Source organism: Arvicanthis niloticus, chromosome 2, assembly GCF_011762505.2.
Source record: "Arvicanthis niloticus isolate mArvNil1 chromosome 2, mArvNil1.pat.X, whole genome shotgun sequence".
Taxonomy (NCBI): Eukaryota; Metazoa; Chordata; class Mammalia; order Rodentia; family Muridae; genus Arvicanthis; species Arvicanthis niloticus.
In genome coordinates this window covers 84,252,115-84,273,606 of record NC_047659.1, presented here as the reverse complement: position 1 = coordinate 84,273,606, position 21,492 = coordinate 84,252,115, and the positions used below count along the sequence as shown (strand labels likewise).

The window sequence follows — 21,492 nt, the reverse complement described above, 5'->3', positions numbered from 1 at the left end:
TTCCTTTTCAAGAAAGATTTTGTTTCTACCTCGTTCTTATTTGCAACTATTAGAAACACTGGGGATTCTCATCAGTAAGTTACCTAAAGGACCCATTTACTCCACAGGCAATGCTGGGTTTGATAGCATATGTATATATTAATAACAAACTCTGTAGGAAGAGCCTAGTGACTGAGGCACCTTCTGACGGTTGTGAGTATTGTCTTGGGGCAGGTCACTGAAGAACCTTTAGAGGAAGAGACAGAGGATGTTGCAAACCTGTGGAACTCCTTCAATGATGATGATGAGGAAGAAGCGATGGTGTTCTTTGTCCTTCAGGAGAGCACTGGGTATATGGCACCAACACTGCGCGCTCTGGCCATTGTCCACACCGTCATCTCTCTGGTCTGTGTGGTGGGCTATTACTGCCTGAAGGTGAGCATTCTAACCATCTGGCACTCTCTTTTTTGACTCTTTGAGAAAAAAAAATTCTCTCTCTCTCTCTCTCTCTCTCTCTCTCTCTCTCTCTCTCTCTCTCTCTCTCTTTTTGTTGCACCAGCACTTAGTCTTCTAAGATGCTAGGAGAGTAAGGCTGGTGGGACATTTCAAGTTACCCAGGAGCTGCGTACAACTGCAGGATCTCAGTCACCAACTTGAGGCTTTTGAATGAGAATCTGTGAAGTGAGCTATAGACAAAGCTAATTCTTGCTGTAGAAGAAGCACTTCAGGCACCTCTTAGTATCTGAGTCATCAGGCTAAGGCACAAGTGAAATTAGCCACAAGAGCTTCTTGTGATCTTTGAGTTGCCATTGGATTTTTTTTATAAATGTACCTTTCCATTAGGCTGGAATCATTTAAGGCCTGGGATGGATCTCAATGATGCATTCCTGTTTCAGTTAGCTACATAACAAGCCACTCCAAACTTGGTTTGAAGGACCTACATTTTCTCTCTCTGATTCTGTGGACTGATGGGACACAATCAGTCATTCCTCTGCTCCATGGGAAATGGCTGTGTCTACAGCCTTTTTGAGAGCTCAAGTAGGTGAGCATGGCAAACATATTTCTGAGCCTAGCACCTTAGCAGAGGAACAGTCAGAAAGTGAGTCTTAGCTGGAGTAGTGGGAATCTATCTCCTCCTTTTTCCATGTAGACCGAGTATCTCCCTCTCCCCATGGCCTCCCCATGCAATCTCTGCAGTAGAGGGTACTTCTTGTATGAATGACTTAGGATTTCCCTAAGGATCACAGAGGTAGAAGCTGCTAGCCTCTCTTAAGAAACAGACCCGGAAATGCCACATTGTCAGTGTCATTTCCAGGACACTATTGGTTAAAGCAAGTCACATGATGGCCCAGATTCACAGTTGTGTTTGGAGATTGCTCAAGTCATGAACCAGGAAGCATGGTTCATTTGGGTGATCTTTAGAAACCACTGATGGTACATTAATCTTCAATCATCCAATTCTGTGTTCTGGGTTCATTTCCATTTCGAGACCATGATTGTAAAAGTTACTTTTCTTGTTGCTATAAAGATGCTTGTCTTATTTTGGATCACAGTTTGAGGGTACAGTCTACCATGGTGGGGAAGATACAGCAGGGAGAGGAGGTCTCACTGTGGCAGCAGAAAGGTGTTGGTCACATGGCATCCTAAATGAGAGGCCCAGGCTGGGTATGAATTATAATAATTATTTTGTTTGTTTGTTTGTTAGTTTTGCTTGAAGGAAAACAGAAAATGCTGGGGTTCCACTCACTTTTTCCTTTTCATTCAGATCAGGACCCAAATCCCATGGGATGGTACTACCTACAAGTCAGGGTGTATTTTTCCTCATCCGTTGAACATCTCTGGGAACAGCCTCACAGACAAACCCAGAGGTGTCTCCTATGTGATGCTAAGTCTTGTCAAGTTGGCTATCAATGTTGACTATCACTTTGATTTTTTTTTATACTTTATTTCCATTACATTTTCCCTTTGATATATTATATAGGAAGAATCCTCAACTGTACACTAAGTTACCATCTTCTTGTTAAGAATCCAAGAAATGTACTCTATCTTTGTGTCCATTTCAGCTCCTGGTGAAACAGTGCTGTGTGAGAACTTCATTCCCCCTTCTACAGAGAACATGTGCTGTCTTGCTTACTGAGCCTGCTACTGTCACTATTAAAATGTGGACTCTGGAGCCAGGCTGTCTCATAGTTGTGTGCCATGTAGTGCCTCCCTAGTGCTGTTTCTACATCTGAAAAAGTGAATATTCTAATAATAGCTGACATTCCAGGAAATTAAATGGGTTCATATGTATAAAAATCCTCAGAACATGGGCAACTATAAACCAAGAAGCATTTTTGCTGTTTCTGGATCTGAAACCCAAGAGCTTGTGGGACAAGGTGCAGACATACTGGTGACCTGTAGAAGATACCGTGGATTAAAATGCAGAACACATACAACTCCTTGAAGGACAAAGATGAATGTTTGGAGTCCCAGATATCAGTAGTTGACTATGTCTTGGTGTTCACGTTGTTTTCTAGAGTCTTTCAAACAGACAGCACAGTGGCCTCAGATCTGCTTCCCTACCCATGTCATCCATGAGCTAGCAGCTGCTGCCGATTCCTCTCAGTGTGCTATGCCTAATATCAGACCTTTTGCTACCTTCCTATTATTGGTCTTCAGTGTTTTCAGGGGGGAAGAAGTAGCTTTTTTTTTTTTCTTTTTCACAAATTATTCTTGCCCTTTTGTCTCAGAAATAAAGTGTAGGTGATATGAATGTAATAACCTTTGAAGAAAAAAATGAACACATAGTTTGGAGACTGAAATCCCGAGGATTTTACCAGTTAATTAGAGGCATCCTAAATGAGAGGCCCAGGCTGGGTATGAATTATAATAATTATTTTGTTTGTTTGTTTGTTTGTTTTGCTTGAAGGGGTCTAGCTATTCTAGCTTCTTATTTCCTGGAATTTCAACAGCATTCCCTGACCTCTCTAAATCAATCCCATTGCTCCTTGTCCCTGTTTGTGTTAATCTCTGGTTTTATTATCTTTATAACTTGATTGGTTAATTTTTCCCATTGCCATGACAAGACACCTGATAAAGGCAAGTTGGGAGAGGAAGAATCTATTTTGTTCCTGGTTTGAGGATTCAGTCCATCATGGCAGGGAAGGCAAGGCAGTGAGAGCAGCCCCTGTGGTGGCAGGAGTGGGGGGCTACAGAGACAGAGAGGAATGCTGACATTCTGCTTGCTTCCTCTTCTTAACTCTTTCAGTTCAGTCCCATGTCTCAGTAGATGGCATGTTACCACCTGCATTCAGGGTGGGCCTTCTCTCCTCAGTTAAGTCTCTGTAGAATGCCCTCAAGACCATATGTCCCTATGTGATTCTAGAGCTGATCAAGTTGACAATGCAGACTAACCATCACATGTAGCCATGCTGCCACATCTAGTCAAAAATTAAGGTGAGTGTGGTGCTCTATGCCTGAGATCGTAGCACCTGGGAGGATGAAGTAGGAGGATTGCCCTGAATTTGTGGCCATCTTGGACTACATAAGGAGTTCCAGACCAGATTGGAATACAGAGTGAGAGCCCATTTAAAAAAAAAAAATAGTTACAATTATGTACCATGCCCACCACATCCCCCATTAATTCATGGTTTCAACTACACACAGTAAACTGTGGTCCGAAAATATCAAGTAAAAATTTAATAAATAAGCAGCAAATAAATGTTAAATTTTATGTCATTTTAAGTAGTAAGGTAAAATCATACACCATGCTATTCTGTCCTGTTTGGGACATAAATCACCCCTCTGTCAAAGGTATTCACACTGTATATTCTACCCACAAGCTAGTCATCTAGCCCTCTCAGACATCAGTTCCACTGGCAAGATAGCACAGTGCTCATATTCAAGTAATTCTTATTCTATTTATCTAATAGTGGCATCCAAAGTGCAAGAGTACTAACACTGCAAATTCTGCAATGCCAAAGAGAAGCCATGAAGTGTCCAAGTGAAGGTGTGTCCATTCTTAATAAGGGAAGAAAAAAAGATAGATAAGGTTTCTAAGATCTACTGTAATAGCATCTTCCATCCATGAGATGGATGAGAAAAAAGAAATATGAACTGATTCTATATACCTCAGCCTTCAAGCGTTAAAGCCACAGGCTTTTAACAGTTAAGATAGAAAAGGCCATCAAATCCATGTATGTCTAAGAGAAAAGATAGTACATACATGTTTGGTTCTATCCATGTTTCTGGGGATTCTTTGGGTGTCTTCAAATGTGTTACCCACAAATAAGCAAGTCTATTGTGTATGAAAATGACTGGGAGTAACAGCAGAGAGAAGCAAGCTTGCTGCCACCTTACAGCTCTTTATGCAAAGAAGAAAATGTCAGTATGTAACAAGTATACCCAGAATCCCCTGAACTATATCATTGTAACTATGGAAACACATTTCATGCACTAACCTTTAGGCCATGACATGTATATGACCCTCATCACTGATGACTGTTGGGAAACTTCCACACGTTCCTGTAGCTGACCAATCTGTTCTAGAATAATTCCTTGTCCTTTCTATTTCTTGGTTCAGTTCTAAGCCTGGGAATCCTAGTAGATAAAACCCCTTCAGGCCAGAAACTCATATAAACATGGTCTTTTTAGAACTCTTGCATGTCTTACTGTGTCAACTGTTTAACCTTGAAGGGTAGCTCAGATCAGCTCAGCTTTTAGAGGAGTAGACATATTGGCCAAGGAGTGAGATTTAACATTGCCCTTACAACTACAATTACCTTAAAAATTTCCGTACGGTGTTTGAAACAAGGCTCAACAGCTATGAGTACATGCTGCTCTTCCAGAGGACCTGGGTTTGAGTCACAGCACCCACACGGCAGCTCACAACCACCTGGAACTCTAGTTTCAGGGGATCTGATGCTTTTTTTCAGGTCTCCATGGGCACTGGCATGCAAGTGGTGCACAGACATACATGTATATGTTTAAAATATATATCAAATCCCAGTATAAAGTATTTCTGCCATTACGTTGGAAGGTTGGTTGTAACAGGTCCTGGGAAAAAGTGTATTAGACACAAACCTTTAATGTCTTCTCACCTGTAGGTGCCTTTGGTGGTATTCAAAAGGGAAAAAGAAATTGCCAGGAAGCTGGAGTTTGATGGTCTATATATCACTGAACAGCCATCTGAAGATGACATCAAGGGGCAGTGGGACCGCTTGGTGATCAACACACCGTAAGTGCCCCTCATTCCAACCCTACAAGAGCAGCTGCATCTGTGTCATCACTATGGGAAAATGGCATGCTAATACCAGTCCATTCACAGTGATGAGAGTTGCAAGATAAAGCACTATAGTGAGAGTAAAAACATAGGAGTGAACATATAAGCAAAGATAACCATATATTAATAAGGCTTTTAGTTGTTCCAATTAAGATACACATGTCAGATATAACCCTGATTCCAGGGGAAGAAATGACTTCCTGATCCAAGATGATTAAGGAAACTGAGAGGCGGGTCTATAAAGGAACAACCTAACTAATCAGCCTCTAGGAAGGGAAGGCTTTGGGGAAAATAACATGAGCAATAAAAACCCAACTTCTCTGAGTCCTGCCCATCTCCTCATACAAGGACAGACAACAAAAGTGCTTCAACTGTATTTTCTCATCTTTTGCCATTAAGTTACAGATATTTTGGATAGCATTAAATAATCTAATAGTTTGAGAAGAGTTCTGTGTGGTCATCCAGGACATGTCAGTATGGGACAATGTGATACAATGTAAATGTGCTAGTAAAAAGGGCAGTTGTTTCTAGACCTTACCTAACACAATGAAATAACGCACTACAGTGTTCCAAGAAGGAGATGAGCCAGTCCTGCTTATGTGTGAGCAGGGAAATCCATAAATAGAGCAACTGTTGTAAATGCTGATTTCTTTTCACAGCAGAGGCGTCATGGGATAGGGCAATTCTGTTATTAGATTTACTCACTTACCACATATCATGCACAGATACCTTTTTTCTTCTTACAGTTTGATTTTAAATTAAATGATACATAGTATAACATTTACTTACTTTATGGGAAGAGCGTTGTAATTCAACACATATATGCAATGTATATTATCAAGTCAAAGTAATTGGCGTTTCTGTTTACTCAAATACTATCACTTCTGGTACTAGGAACCTTTCCATTTTCTCTAGATATTTTGAATTGATAATTAGTTGTGGTAGGCTATTATTTGTCCTATTGTGCTACATAGAATTACTGGGTCTTGGTGCCTATTATCCACTCTGAGTTTTTCTGTTTTATATTATAAGGCACACATACACAAGTACCTATAAAATAGGCATGGGTATTTTAATAGAGTGTAACAAACCACAAGGATTAAAACTAGAACACTGTTGCAAGCCTGAAAGCCCTGTATTATCCTCCCAGTCATGTTCCCCACAACCCCAACTAACATGTTCACTAGTATCCACTAGTGGTTAATGATATTGATCTTTAATTAGTTAGTTATTAGTGCTACTACTTATGGGCTCATTATCTTATTTTAAAAACTTACATTTTAGCCTGTTCCTTGTTCCTAAACATATTACTTTACTTTAAATATTCTGAACTTGGTGAACATGGAGTTGCCATACTATATAAGGCATACTCTCAGAGGATCTTTATTCATCATTATATGCTGTTTCTGATCCTCAGTGAAGTCAAGTTGTTGACAAGTTGTTGACTGTGTTGACAAGTTGTCCTCCAAACTGTAACATTTTCCATGTGCTTGCATATACAAGATAGTATTTATCCATTTTCTTGACTGTAGATTTTTTCAGCTGGTTCTGGTTCCCAATATTATATATAAACAGCACTGCCATAAAATCCCTTTGTCTGTGCACAAGTAAAAGAGCCTGTCTCACCAAAGGAAATTTGCTCAATAGTAGGCTATGGAAAATACTTGTTTCAATATACAGTAAACAGTGCTATATAGAGTTTCTACCTGTTGCCAACACTTGTTAGCATCACATGATTTTGGTGACAGGGATGTAATGGTACCTTGTCATACATTCCCTAATAACTAAAGAGACTAAGGATTTCAGTATATCCTTTAAGCATTTTTTCCCCCACAGGTCTGTTCTGTAGGCCATATTTTAAAGCATATAGCCAAATAAAAATGTATGTTCTACCTTCAAGAGACTTCTTGACCTTAGCCCTAGTGAGGTGATTAGACACATTCTACTCCAGACAAAAATAAGAACAATAGACTAAGGTGTATGCTCGAGAACATTTGTATATAAGAGAGAAGGAAGCTGATCATGAGGAGCCAATGTATAATCCCAGTACTTAGAAACAGTTGTATCACTTTCAGTTTGAAGCCAGCCTTGTTTATGCAGTGAGTTCTATGTCAGTCAGGGCTATGTACTGAAACCCTACAAAACAAAAACAAAACCTGACAAAACAAACCAGGGGAAGGGAGGGGGAGGTATCAAGATACAGAGGAAAGATGGCTTGATTTTCAGGCTTGCAGATTCTAAACGTGGTGTGTAAAAAAAAAAAAAAAAATCAAGTAGCAATGCATACAGAAAAGAGTAAAAATACTTTTCATCTTATAAGTATGCCTATTAGCATTTTATTCCACAGTATCAGCATTTGTTTTTAATTGGCAATTAGATGATTAAAGCCAATAAACAAGTTTAACAGCAACCAAAACAAATCTGTAAGAAAACTTTTTACCCTCAAGACTCCCACCCCTTTGGATGGAGAGAGGGTTTCACTTTCTTATCATGGGCTGGTGGTCTTTGGTGCCTGCTGAGTGACTCAAACCCACAAAGAATGACTCATGTAAAGAAAAACAGTAAGAACTCATACCCAAGGGCTGGTCCTGCTCTAGCCATAGCCTCTGGGAAACCCTCCCAGGGACGTTCATTCTAGCTCATTCTAGCTAAAAGTAACACATTTTAAACATTTTTGCTACCATTCCCAAGGATGGCAGTTTTTATGTTTGTTTGTTTTCTTCTTAATTTCAATGAGAAGAATTTGGAATAGAACTAAAAACTATTCCAGGCAGAGAAACATAATGTCTCTGGGGAGGTTGGTATATTATGGAGCAAACACCACCTCTAGAAGAGAAGAATCTGAGTCCTGGAAGGAAGTAGGTACCACAGGAGTACATGGTGATAGAAAGTGAATGGAGAAAAATGGGATTAATGGAATCCCTCTATAAATTAACCAAAGCACTTGCTGGTTGGGAAACAGGGGTGTAAGAGAGCTTGTTATGTATCCCAGGACAACGAGCTTGTTATGTATCCCAACACAACCACACTGGTCCATCTCTCCAGGCACTGTGAGTCATGGAATAGGAAGCAGACATTCATTTCCTTCTGAATATTATTTCTGTTGTATATTGGAATCCATAGAACGGTCAAGAAACAGCTGGATTTGTGTCCCCAGAGGAACAGCAGAAGTGATTCAGGAGGCCCACTTGGCTGTGGTAGAGACTTGCCCAAGAGTGTGATACCAGGATAGCGGAGGAAGGGGGTGTGCAAAGCAGGATGGGTTTTCAAAACAAAAAACCAACAGCGTATGTTTCTTGCTAGCCTATCATCATGAATAGAAACTAGATAGAAACTAGAAAGGCTTTCCAAGTGTCTCGGAGTTGATACAACGCAGTGGAACTGTAAGGCAGGAAGGAGCCCTGGGATGACGCTGAACTTCAATCATGTTTGAAGTCTCCGTGAGCAGGACAGAAACCTGAGATTACAGATTTGGACATTCCAACTGGGACATTCTTGATGTGTTTGCCTTGAAGTTAGTAATCAAGAACCTGTCTTTGTCATCTTTGTTTTCAGATCTTTTCCTAATAACTACTGGGACAAGTTTGTGAAGAGAAAGGTATGCCCTGTCAGGGTGGGGGAGGGGTGATAGCTGTGTTATCTGTACACTAATATGAGTAAATGTGCTGTCAAGCTTAAGGTGCCTAGAGGACACCGAGCTGCAGAAGGGCTTGCACATGTGGCCTTTCTGCTCTGCTCTCACCCCATCTGCCTTCAGCACCTGCACACAGCCTGCACTGCTTCCGCCGCTTTCTCCACATTACGCTTTTCTTCTCTCTGAAGAGACACTAGCTTGAAAGGAAGTTTCCACTTAATTGTCATATCTCTTTAGTTTTCTCTAGGGGGTTCCTTTTTCCTTTTCCTGCCAGTCTTGAATGGTATCTTGTTTAACCCTTTGAAAAAGCAATAACAAGGCTTCAAAGACCTCAAAGCTAGAGCAATGTTGGGTAGTGTGTCCAGCCACAGCCCACGATCTTATTTCTCTGCCTTAGGTGATCAACAAGTATGGAGATCTCTATGGAGCAGAGCGCATTGCTGAACTCCTGGGTTTGGACAAAAATGCCCTTGACTTTAGCCCAGTAGAAGAAGCCAAAGCAGAGGCGGCATCTCTGGTGTCATGGTACAGATCTGAGGAGCTCAAGTCCAAGTGGCAAAGATAAATTCTTTGTTTCCCATTCCTCTCCAATGAGCTAGAGGGGAAAGTACATGCATGTCTTTTGTTTTCTTACAAATTAAGAAAGAAGTACTTTCAAGGATTTCATGGGCAGTCACTTCTTATGCCCCAAGAGTGAGGATTTTAGGTGCATAATTCAAACTATTCTGTGTCTCTGGAAAATCTATATAACTTGATAAAAAGTCAAAACTGTATTTATATTATTAACCTTAAGAAAATTTTCCCTTTATTAAACACTTAAACTAACATTGACATTTATAAGTTATGAAATTATTGTTCCTCTTTAGGCTAAGTTCCATCGACATGAAGTACCATGTTTGGAAGCTAGGGGTGGTTTTCACTGACAACGTAAGTATAGTACCAGAAAACAAACAAACAAGATCTTATACCCTAAGTCAGAGATCTCACTGGATGCCACAAGGGATACACCAGCCCTGAACATTGTTGGCAGCCTCCCTGGGTAATCACAGTCAGGAGCCTGAGTGGTGTCGAAGGTTCTTTGTATAATAGTGTAACATGAATGAGTCTCCACTGGAAGACCCTGGGACAACTGATAGCACCCCAGTACCTATGCACCCTTTGTTCCCCAGAATGAGGGAAAGATAGTTTAATGAGTCCATCGTATTACCAATTCCCAAAAAGTTGACAATTTTCTCCCATTTCTACAGTCCTTTCTCTACCTTGCCTGGTACACAACCATGTCTGTCCTGGGCCACTACAACAACTTCTTCTTTGCTGCTCATCTGTTGGATATTGCAATGGGCTTTAAGACCTTGAGGACAATCCTGTCATCTGTAACTCACAATGGCAAACAGGTATTGGGTTTATACTGACTTGGAAAAGAGTGTATATAAATGAAAAAAAGAAAGAAAGAAAAAAGAAGGTAGTATATTTGTGTGCATAAGGAAATTTATCAGTGTAGAAAGCTTCTTTCTTGGCCAAACATTTGAATGGGTAAAAGTTCAATTTGTTTTTGTAAAACTATAGCCAACTGGAGATGGAACATTAAAGTTAGGACCACCTAGGAGAATAAGGATGCGCTGCTGAGCAAAGTAATGGACATATCAGAATCACTTCAGGTATCTTTGGAACCTACCTCTTCCTCCATGGCTCTAACTCACCTCCTGGGAGATAGCAACTACATACAAATATAAGTATACACACACACACACACACACACGAACACATATCTCAAGTACTTCTGACATGTGTTCCTATGAATGTTAACGGGTATACTTTTTATATATATTTACACATAATATGCATACATACACAATGTGCACATCTACATGGCTAAAGAAAGAATTGACTTGGGCCATATATAGAAGACTAGATATAGCAATGACTATAGACATATTAAAAACCTCTAATGGGTTCTCTGTATTTGCAACTCCAAACGTCATTGTTTTCTTCCTCCCTAATATAGTTAAGTATGTATGGGACATACTTCATCATAATTTTAAACCTCTGTATGGGACAGAAATACAGGAAAGTTAAAATGTGCCAAGTTTTTGCCACACCTCAGGTACTGAGTCATAACTACTTTGTAAGCTAGATGGTAATCTCAGAGAATGCAAGCTGAGAGGCTATGTTGCCCCAAGATGACAGAACTGGTAGGTATGTGGCTGAGTGTAGATCCCACAATCCTTTTGCTTTCCTTTGGTGTGAAGCCCCAGTTCTGCCTCCCTTCTAAAGCTCTTCCTATGAGCTCTGTTCTTCAAGATTTGAGTAACTTCATCCCTCAGGAGGCCAGCTATACATCTATTTTGGTGCTTACCTTAGCATGTGTGCCCACTCCCTCTTCTACAGCTTCTCAAAGGCAAATATCTGCACTACTCATCTTCTAACCAGCCTGCCTCTCGTCCCTTCTGGAATGGGCCACAGAGGCAGGTCCCTTGGACTCCTCATTCATGCTACTGAAGTCTGGCCTCCTTATATAGCATGGAAGTAAACCTGTGCTGTTACGCCACAATGAGCCTAGGCAGATTTCTTGGCTCAACATTGTAATCTTTGAGATAACTTCAAATAATTCCAATAACTCAAAGCTGTGCTGATTATGTGGTTTACTGCTGTGATAAGATACCACTGAGGGATAACTACAAGTCTGAGAAAACCGTTTTCTCAGTAGCAGCTTTAGAGCAAAAGCCTTGGAAAAGCTCTGTAAGCACAAAGCCACTCTGCTCACAGAACCATCACGTGGATTCACAAATACATCTGCGCTTCACTTCTGTTCAAAACCAGACTCCAGGCGTTAGTGTGCTGGAGCTGCCTGACTCAATACTAGACAGTTGACTTAATCTATGGAAGTCTATGACTTCAGGCTCCTGAGAATGTAAGTGAAATAAGAAAGTGTTAATGGGATGGTCTCCTCTGAGATTTTTCTCTTTGCTTCCTGCACAGCTATGCTCTGGTTGCCATTACACGTCACTGTCCTGTGTGCATGTGTCACCTGGCTCCTAGTCTCCTCTTAGAAGTGAGATAAAAAAGACTGACCACACTTACTGCCTCATTCTAGCTTAACTTCTCTAAACACTGTCTCCAAATGGTCACTTCCTGAGTGGTTAGGACTCCACACGTAAATGACAGGGAGGACACAATTGAGCCCTGAACACTCCAGCCATGAACTCTTTTCTCCTGAGAAGCTGGTCCTCTGTGGTCAGCCTGTTTTCTACCAGCAGTCAGAATACATCATGGTCTCCCTTACACCTGGAGGGCCCAGGGGCCTCTCAGGACAGAGATCCCATTCCTCTGCATCTATCCTCTCGCCCTCAGCTGGTTCTGACTGTTGGCCTCCTGGCTGTGGTTGTTTACCTCTATACTGTGGTGGCTTTCAACTTCTTCCGCAAGTTCTACAACAAAAGTGAAGATGATGATGAGCCGGATATGAAGTGTGACGACATGATGACGGTGAGCATACAGCTGCCATGGTCACACAGCTGCCTTGGACGAGAAGAGCCATGGGGGGGGGGGGGGAAGTGGGGGGGTGGCTATCGGAACAAACAGCTGTGGCATTTGGGCAGAATAGAAACTAGGTGTCATCCATCCAGAAGAGGGAAGTGTCCCGGGAAGCTGGAGGGCATGAGAGTGGGTGTCATCACACTGCGGGAGCCAACGAGGACCAACACTTCTCTCACTTTGGGGTGAGGTTTAGACAGACTGTAAGTAAGCACATCTAAACTTCATGGCAGGAAAGCTTTGGTTTTCATGCTTGAAAATTAGGAGCAAAGTTCCAAGGATCAGATACTTATTTCAGCCATCCGCTAAAAACAGATATGGAAGGCTGAAGAACTTGGTACAGTAGGATGGGGGTGTCTGTCACATGAATGGGGTCCCTGTTAGGCCCTAGTGGGAAGAAAGGTACAGCTGGGGGCCACACACTGTAGACATAGCAGCAACATCTTCTACAGTTTATCATGGCCTAATTTCAGGGAAAGACATGCTAGGTATAGGCCTGTGAGCATTTCTCTATGAACAGGTAATACTTATTGGCTAAAACTCCCAGTATCCTGTCTTGGTACATGGACCCTCACAGGACAGCAATTCCATTCATTCATCAGATAACCAGTGTAAGTGGCAGCTGGTGTCACGATGCTCCTTGCTCTGTATTTGCCCTTTCTGGTGAGGTGAAAGGATGGGGACGCCTGGCTGGATGAAGCAGTTCTTAGATAGCACAGACACATGTGCCAAAATCTATTGCAGGTTCAGTGTGTTGAATATCCCTTATCCAAAATCTTAGGATCAGAAGTGTTTCCGATTGGAGTGGTGGTGGTATGTGTGTATGCTCTATGTCTTAAGAGTAGGACTAAAACATAGACAGGAAATTCATCTGCTCCCTATGTATTTACACCCAAAGTCCGAGAATTCATTCTCCACAGTGTATTTAGAATGCTTTTGACCATGGCTCATTACATGAAGTCAGGTGTTGAATTTTTCACATGATGTGTCATAACAGCGCATATGACCAGTTTTATGTTGAAAAATATTCTGGTTTTGGGTTAGGGATGTTCATCTCATACTTAAGATTCTACAGAAATCCTTGGCAGGCACACTGGGGATAAAGGAGAAGTAAAAAGAGCCTAAAAACCAGGCTGGCACCATTGAAATTCAACAAGGGAAAGCTGTGAGGTGGCATATGCCACACTCCTCAGGCCTTAACACCCTTCTATTATATGCACTTCAATTCAAAGCAGGTTTTCAAAAAATGTAAGAATCTTTCCTGGTACATGGCAAGCTGGGTGCAGTGGACAGCAGAGGTCATCATCACTGAAGGGCCCTGCGTCCAGTTCAGGGCTGCCATGGTTAGATCTGTAGTGCACAAAACGAAGATGCTCCCTGAGAGCCATGCACCTGTCACCTGAACTGCAACTACCATCTTCCCCAGTGCTACCTCTTCCACATGTATGTGGGCGTAAGAGCAGGTGGCGGCATTGGTGACGAAATTGAAGACCCTGCTGGTGACCCTTATGAAATGTATCGCATTGTCTTTGATATTACCTTCTTCTTCTTCGTCATTGTCATCTTGCTGGCCATTATTCAAGGTATGGTTGTCAATTAGAGTACACAGGAGCTGGGTTGAATAAATCTAGTTTGCTTTGCTTTTCTATATCCATCAGGTGATTTGTCTTATAGAGAAGTTTTTTTCTAACTCATCTAACTTGTCAATTTAGCAACAACCTGAGCACTTGTTGTCTGTGATGCCTCGGATATACAGAGCCAAAGAGCTGCCCAAACAATTCCAAGACACTTGAGAACATGCACAGACTTCATCCCTTCCTAGATGTCCCCTGTGGCTTGCCTTACCCTCCCCTTTGTTCTCTCCATGAGCTAGGGAAGCAGAAGAGAAAGGAGGTGTAAAACTATGACATGTCTTTTTGTCTTTTAGAGCAGAGAGGAAGGTGCTGATATTTTAGTCAACAGCTTACTAGGAGCTGAAGGAAAGATGATGATGAGTTTAGTTTGAGTCACGCTGAGATATGGCATTGATGAATAAGGGTTGGGAGCTCAGAAGCAAGAGGAGAGAGGTAAGGGCATGGAGCCATCAGCACTGAAGCACAAGAGGAAAAGTAGTGAGAACTGGTTAACCAGGAACAAGCAATTGTGAATGCAGCTCTTTCCCCCTTTAACTTGGCTTTAAATAGCTAGCACAACTTGATAATTTGCTGTTTTGACAAATCAGAACGGCCTCTGCCATTTCTTCCCTAAGATCATGGTGCAGATGAAGGTATTTTGCCCTTTGTATTTAAACTTTCAGGTCTTATTATTGATGCTTTTGGAGAGCTGAGGGACCAGCAGGAACAAGTTCGGGAAGACATGGAGGTGCTGATCTTTCTTATTTCAACCCCAAACAGGTTTCTCAAATCATAACTAGGGCCCTTAATTAGGGTTATCCTTAAGCAAAACTACTAAAATGTTTGCTTCCCATACCTGTCTCTCACTTCCTCTCCACCAATCTACCAGCCCTGGGCACTAACGCCTTGTGAGCTAAACCCACCCATGCCTGCCGCCTCCATCTTATCACTGGAGGGAAGGAACACTATTTTCAACTAGGCAAGTGGGACCATCAGTAAATACCTAATAGCTCAAAGCACTAAACAGGAAAGTTTTCCATGCGCCCGGTTCAACTGTCTGTCAGCATTTTTCCTTATGTATACTGATGCCTTTTTCCTTAATAGACTAAATGCTTCATCTGTGGCATTGGCAATGACTACTTTGACACAACCCCTCATGGTTTTGAAACACATACGCTGCAAGAACACAACTTGGCCAATTATCTGTAAGTATTTTGGGTTAAAGATGTCATCTTTAGGGCAAAAACAAAAACTCAAAGTTCACACAAACCACAAAATTCAGTCTGCTATTTCTCCCTTTCTGCTGGGAAGGGGTAGATATGATCAGTAAAGCAGCTGCAGGCCTGTAGGAGCCACTGCTGTTCTCCTGGTGCACTGCACTGGGAACAGCTGTCAACTGAGCCACACCTAGACCCCCATTCCTCTCAACAGCGTGCATCTCCAGCCATTTCTCTTTAAATCTTCAAGAATGTCCACTTTTACCACCAACTACTGACAGACTCAGCACCTCTACCTTTCCCCTATCTGTCCTCTGTGAACACTTTACTAAAAGGCCTTGCAGGAAAGTGGGATATTCTGGGGAAGGTTTCAATGTTAGCACTGTCTGGCCACTAACAAGCAAATACTACTTCACTTTCCTAGGGCAAAGCATTCATTCAAGTTATTTGAGCCTATACAGTGCCACTTATGGGGTATGCCAATTATATAACCTGATTATTCAAATTCCAGAAAGTATGATCAATGGGATGACTATCCTGCTCTCTAACTGTTCTCTTCCAGCACTTTGTTGAAGTCTCTCTCTTTAGGACAGAATTGGCTGAACCCTGGGAAAGATGGTATTCATTTTTAATAAATAACATTCTTTCCCTAGTATCATTAGCCTTGATCACGGTCATTTCTCATTAAGAGGGCTCTCATTCAAGGTATAGAAGTTGGGCCCACAAGTTCTATGGCAGGTAGCACAAGGGAATGACAGATGAGATGTTAGTCATCTGGGTTAGGATTCCCTTGCATGATACCCTGCAGCACTCCATGTGGCCATCTGCCAGTTAAATGTGACAGAAGAACAAGGTTTCCTGACTCCTGTCTTCAGTATAGTGGAAATAAATTCTGGGTAAAGGTAAAGATGAAACTGTTTCTGTGTAGCAGGACCTAAGATTAAGATACACACTACCCTGTGAGAACTCAAGGTTTGGGAGTCCAGCTCTACCAGCATGCATGAGCCTCTCCACTTACTATTTTTTTTTAAACCAGTATAACATTTTCCTTTCCTAAAGAGCACGAGACTGGTTCTTCTAAAAACCATCTCTGAAGTCACAGAATATGAACTGAGAGTGCAGCCCCCAGGGACACGTTTGTATCACAGATAGACTCAAATCTTTAATACAGATAATTTAGTGCAAATGAAACTACACTGCCCTTTCCTGGTTTTCCACAATGAAAAACAAATAGAAATTTCTGGAAGGAGCGTGACCTGGAAGAAGTGTGACCTGAAAGTAGATACTGTCCACATTTTTTCCTGACTCATCCTCGACGTGTGAATTCAGACCTGGCTTACTGATAATCTTATGGTAAAGGGCTGAGCTTTTGTTTGTTTTTTTAATGGTAAGATAGCTTGCAAGTGGACTTGGGTCTTTGAGAGTTACGAAGGCTCTCCCCTCAATGGCTTGAAGATAAGTATCTATCATTCTTAGAAATGCTTCCCTGGTTCTTAGGCATCTTAGTTTTCAAACCCTGTGGCCAATTTATCTTGGTAACCAATGTTAGTTTGGGTGAGAAGTGCTTTCGCTGATGAGATTGCTCAGCTGTTAAGAGGACTTGTTGCTCACAACTGCCTGTAACTTTAGTTCCAGATCTGATGCTCTCTTCTGGACTCTACTGACACTATTCCCACCTCCTCCCACCCCCTTCCCATATCCCTGGCTTTCATGGAACTTGTTCTGTAGACCAGGCTAGCCTCAAACCCAGAGGTTCACCTGCCCCTGCCTCCTGAGTGCTCGGGTTAAACATGAGCCCCTGCATGCCACACTTATTTTTTCTTTTAATGTAAAAAGCCTCTCTACCTTTCCCCCATTTGTTCTTTTTTCAGATTCTTTCTGATGTATTTGATTAACAAGGATGAAACAGAACACACAGGTCAGGTGAGAAACTGCTTTTCACTAAGAACTCAGTAGGTTTCTGTTGAGTCTTTTACTAAGTCTCGACACTGAGTAGTACACTACAGGATATCTGAAGCTATTCGTCTCTTAATAAGTAACAAAAAAAAGTGATGGAAAAGTACATCTAAGAAGTGAGAGTTATATGGTGATGTCAGTCTCTTCCCCAAGTCCCCCTGGTAATCCTGCTCAACAAACACTGACATTTCAAGCCACTGTGCTTACTGCTTCTATGCACAATAGCTGGAGGTGGGAGGACAGTAGAGAAGACGACAACGACAAATGGAGTGGGTGGCTGGAACAAGAGCATGAGATTCAGAGTAAGACAGTGGGAGAGACAGCATAAGAAAGAGCGGCCTTGTATGTGGGCGACAACAGGAATGTGGAGGTGTGGAGAGAGGATGAGTGAGGAGCTGTGTCACAGAATTCTGTGACTAACTATGAAAAGAAAGGTGGGGACCACGGGAAGAAAAGCCTAGTTATTCAAAATCCAAACGTCAATGGACAGGAAAGCTTCATAGCTTAAATACTTGATCAAGACCAGGCCTCAGGTAGCATCAAATGTCCCCCCAACCCGAATTCTTTAGTCCCCCAATTACAACTGGCATGAGGTCAATTATGTTAGAAGGGGCACAGGATAGGCTTGCCCCTTCCCTTCAATCATGATGGGAAGACATGTGACTTCCTGCTCACAAAATTGAGCAGGCTGGAGACACAGTGAGAGCATGCCCATGTGGCCTCGAATCAATTCTAATCAGTCCTCCTAAAGGAAATCACACAGAGCAGAAGCAAACTGGGCGTTAGCTTAGCGTGGTATCAACACAAAGTACCATTTGTTTACACTGTTTCAGGAATCCTATGTGTGGAAGATGTACCAGGAAAGGTGTTGGGACTTCTTCCCGGCTGGAGACTGCTTTCGAAAGCAATATGAAGATCAGCTCGGATAAAACTGAATCCATGACAAGCTATGATTCTCAACAGTCACCTCCGAATGCAATAGACTCCTTCTTTTACACTTTAATGACAACAACAAATATATTTGGTAATTGATTTGGCTTTTAAGCACAAAGGATGGCAAAGTGTCAAGGACTCCACCTGACTGCTAACAGAACTCTCGGTTCTCAAAACAATTCGTTCATTGAGATGGTTCAGAGAAATGTGAACTCTTGAACACCTGAACATCATGCAAGAGGACCCCTGCCAAGGACTGATGGGCAGAACTACACAAAACCGTGTTCAACTCATGTTAACTGCGATCTAATTTTTCCATGGTACTTGCTAGTGACTGTATCCAGAATCAGCTTGAAAAGCTTTAAGCAGCTAAAGAAATAGAAAACAAACACTTTGTCGAAACTGAAATATCGATTAAGTGCCTTACAAATCTCTTTAGATATAGCTATGCAAGTTTTTTATGTTTGTGTTCCAGAAGGACAGCTCCATTAAACAGCTGTGCTGCTCTTGTCTTACTCTGTGAAACTGCACTTGAAGGTTATTTACTTCATTTCTTCAGTAACAGCTTGTCAACTGCTGTTATTTGAAGAAAGGCACTGTACTGAAATTTCAGAAAAATCTCAATCTTATACCAAACTTGAGTGATGCTTTACGGTCCGTGTAAGTAGTGGAGCTGCCATGTTTTAGGTCAATCTCCTCCAATAAAATGAAGTGCCCACTGCAATAAAGTAACACATGCCAGTTCTTGGTTTGACCTCTTGTCATGTGCCACTCTCAAGTTATTCTACAGTGACCTGACTGCTAGAGTCAGGGACATGAGACAAGTAGCCCATGGGCTTCATGAAGAAAGGGAAAGTCCATAGACCAGAGGGTGTTTATTTTGACCAACTGCATGCCTTGTGACTTGAGTATATTCTCTTAAATACCCCCTGTTACACTGTAAACATTGACAGAAAGGAGGTTCAAAATGTAGCTGTGACATCCCCTGTACATAACGAAATCTATTAGATGACTAAGCCAGATAACAACAGAATGAAGCCCCTAAACAAGCCTCATACATGTATTCAGGTGCCATCAAACACGGGTAGGTGTTGGCTGCTGTAAGCATAACAGAATATGTTAGCATGGGGTATCTGGCAAAGTAGCCCACCCTCACTTAGAAGGCAACCAACATTTTCTGTAGGCACTCTTCCCCCTTGACCCCTTTTCAGGAAATCATGCTGTCCAGCCAGTCTTCTAGCTCTTCCTCAGTGACATTTTTCGATGTGCGTGGCTGCTCAGGTTTCACATTTTTCTCTCCAGTCACAGATGACTTTTCAGGAACTATGGAAATAGAAGCAACATTAGCCACTTCACATCAGTTCTCATGTTGAGGTTAGTTAAGGCTTCCTTGGGGTGTGTTCGAGGATATAGTTCAGCACAAATTATTTTCCAATAACAAGCAAGAAATTCTCGTTATTGTCAGTCCCTAAGATACAATCAATAGTATCTAAACAAAATAAGCAAAGATACAGGTTTGCTCTTCTATTTACTCTAAAGATAAATTTCACTGCTCACTAGTTTTGTCGGGTTTGTTTTAACACAAAAGCCAACAGCATAGCTCAGTGACCTTTTCTGTGTGAGGCAATCCTAAAACATCACAATGACTCTTTAGTATTGTACATGATATGACAGTTAGGCCCCATCATATCAGATGGGCTACCAGCTCACAAAATAGTCACAAGTTATAAGACATTCTTTTGCTTTCAAAAACAAACCCAAATACCAAGAAGTGTGAAGAGTTAGGTTCCTAGCCTGTTCAGTCGATTAAAAGGTCTTTTACAGAAAGGCTTTTACAGAAGTTCAATTTGCAGCTTTAACTTTAATACTGCAACCAGGTTGGTAGCCACTTTGAAAGCCTGGGTTATTGAGTAAGAGAAACTGTCAGAAAGGTCAGCTCAGAGGAAGCTGTGATTTGCCATGGGAAGAGACACCTGGGACATGGCTGAATCGATGTCAGACACAGAGGGGTATGTTTTGAGAAGATGGGTGGGAAATGAAATGAAGGCCATACCTGTTTCCTCCTGGGCTACCTGCCCATCTCTTTCTGGTTCCTGGTTCTGAGATGTCTGGTCTGAAGAGACACTGTCTTCCTCTTTCACAGGTGCATCTAAATGCAGCAACATATCTAGTTCCTCTTCCAGATGGTCTGCCACTGACTGTGGTTGGGAAGATGCTTTCTGCAAGCCCTCTAAAGGGCTTTGTCTTAAACTGTCTCTGCCCAGAGACCTGGGACAACCACCAGCAGCAGATCTGAGCTCGGAGATGTGCCCCCTTAACTGCATGCCCAGCTCCTTGCCATCATCGTTTCTCCTTGGTTTCACCTGTGGAAGTTCTAAAGGAACTGTGGTCTGAAAAAAGAAGCATGATATCAGAGTATAATACAGTCCTTGTGTTGGCTTAAGCACAGGAAATTAAGTCATAAAACCCTGGAGGTAGGAATCTCAGTTCTGACAGCCCATGAAGCATCTTCTATTGGAGCCTGACTCCAGCATTCTTCTGATCCACCCAGGGCAAATGAGGAGACTTTGTGGAAACATCATTGGGCTGTGCCTCCCAAGCCCACATTTTCCTATCCTTAGCCTGAAGGTTAACTGTACCACATAAGTCTATTCGAATTGGTACTTAAGTCTATAACAAAGAATGACCACCTATCTGTAAAAGTTAGTAAGAAGCAATTAGCCAAGTAGACCTGTTCACTGTGCTCAGATGCAAAAACACACAGGGGCAAGATCATTTGCCAAGATCTTGGTTACATTTATAGAAAATTCAAAACCAGGTAAAACTACAGTAATAGAAGCCAGAGAGTAGAAGAAGTATTAGAAGGTAGTCTTGGGAGTGGATGTGAATTTGATGTATGTGTGATGGCCTCTAAGGAACTGGAAATCTTCTGACTTGATATAGATGCCAGTTCCATAGTTATACATACTTATCTGTACATTCTTCCTTTATTCTATCTGTACAGTCTATCTTTGCTATGCTTCAAAGACTTCATATATGACTATGACAAGTTCTCAGTAATAAGGTTGAGAAACTCTCTTTTGTGGGCAGGCCACAGGGCTGGCAGGGACCCATAATGCATAGGTCCAGAATAAAGTTCAGTATGTGCTGCAGCAACTGGCCCCTGCTTTTACTTTACTGGCCCACATTGCTAGTAACTCCTCAAACCTCTCTCAGTTTACTTCAACATGGCCCTATAAGCATGAACTAGACCAATGTCTAGCACTGTAGTTGAACAGAGCAAAGTCAAGGTGTGGTCCTCTATTCACAGATCTCGGTGAGAACCTGAATATTCTGTGTCAATAGCCAAACTTTATAGTCTTT

General features: G+C 41.9%; 2 protein-coding genes across 3 annotated transcripts in view; one reads left to right on the top strand and one right to left on the bottom strand.

The window, feature by feature from the left end:
• Window positions 1-18,870, top strand: part of Ryr3 (ryanodine receptor 3) — a 290,856-nt gene extending 271,986 nt beyond the window's left edge. Inside the window, exons 89-100 of the mRNA XM_076928313.1 lie at window positions 214-414; window positions 5,067-5,197; window positions 8,798-8,840; window positions 9,274-9,401; window positions 9,743-9,803; window positions 10,124-10,270; window positions 12,228-12,362; window positions 13,837-13,993; window positions 14,707-14,771; window positions 15,128-15,228; window positions 17,112-17,163; window positions 18,030-18,870. Of these exons, the coding sequence (XP_076784428.1) occupies window positions 214-414; window positions 5,067-5,197; window positions 8,798-8,840; window positions 9,274-9,401; window positions 9,743-9,803; window positions 10,124-10,270; window positions 12,228-12,362; window positions 13,837-13,993; window positions 14,707-14,771; window positions 15,128-15,228; window positions 17,112-17,163; window positions 18,030-18,125 (1,317 nt within the window). The 3' untranslated portion in view covers window positions 18,126-18,870. The remainder of the gene's footprint in view (window positions 1-213; window positions 415-5,066; window positions 5,198-8,797; window positions 8,841-9,273; window positions 9,402-9,742; window positions 9,804-10,123; window positions 10,271-12,227; window positions 12,363-13,836; window positions 13,994-14,706; window positions 14,772-15,127; window positions 15,229-17,111; window positions 17,164-18,029) is intronic.
• Window positions 18,871-18,989: 119 nt separating this feature from the next.
• The window catches only part of Aven (apoptosis and caspase activation inhibitor), a 146,604-nt gene continuing 144,101 nt past the window's right edge, over window positions 18,990-21,492 (bottom strand). For both annotated transcript variants that reach the window (XM_034494230.2, XM_076929457.1), the window contains 2 exons: window positions 20,183-20,519; window positions 18,990-19,452 (listed from right to left, as the gene is read on the bottom strand). In XM_034494230.2, the coding sequence (XP_034350121.1) occupies window positions 19,337-19,452; window positions 20,183-20,519 (453 nt within the window). In that variant the 3' untranslated portion in view covers window positions 18,990-19,336. The remainder of the gene's footprint in view (window positions 19,453-20,182; window positions 20,520-21,492) is intronic.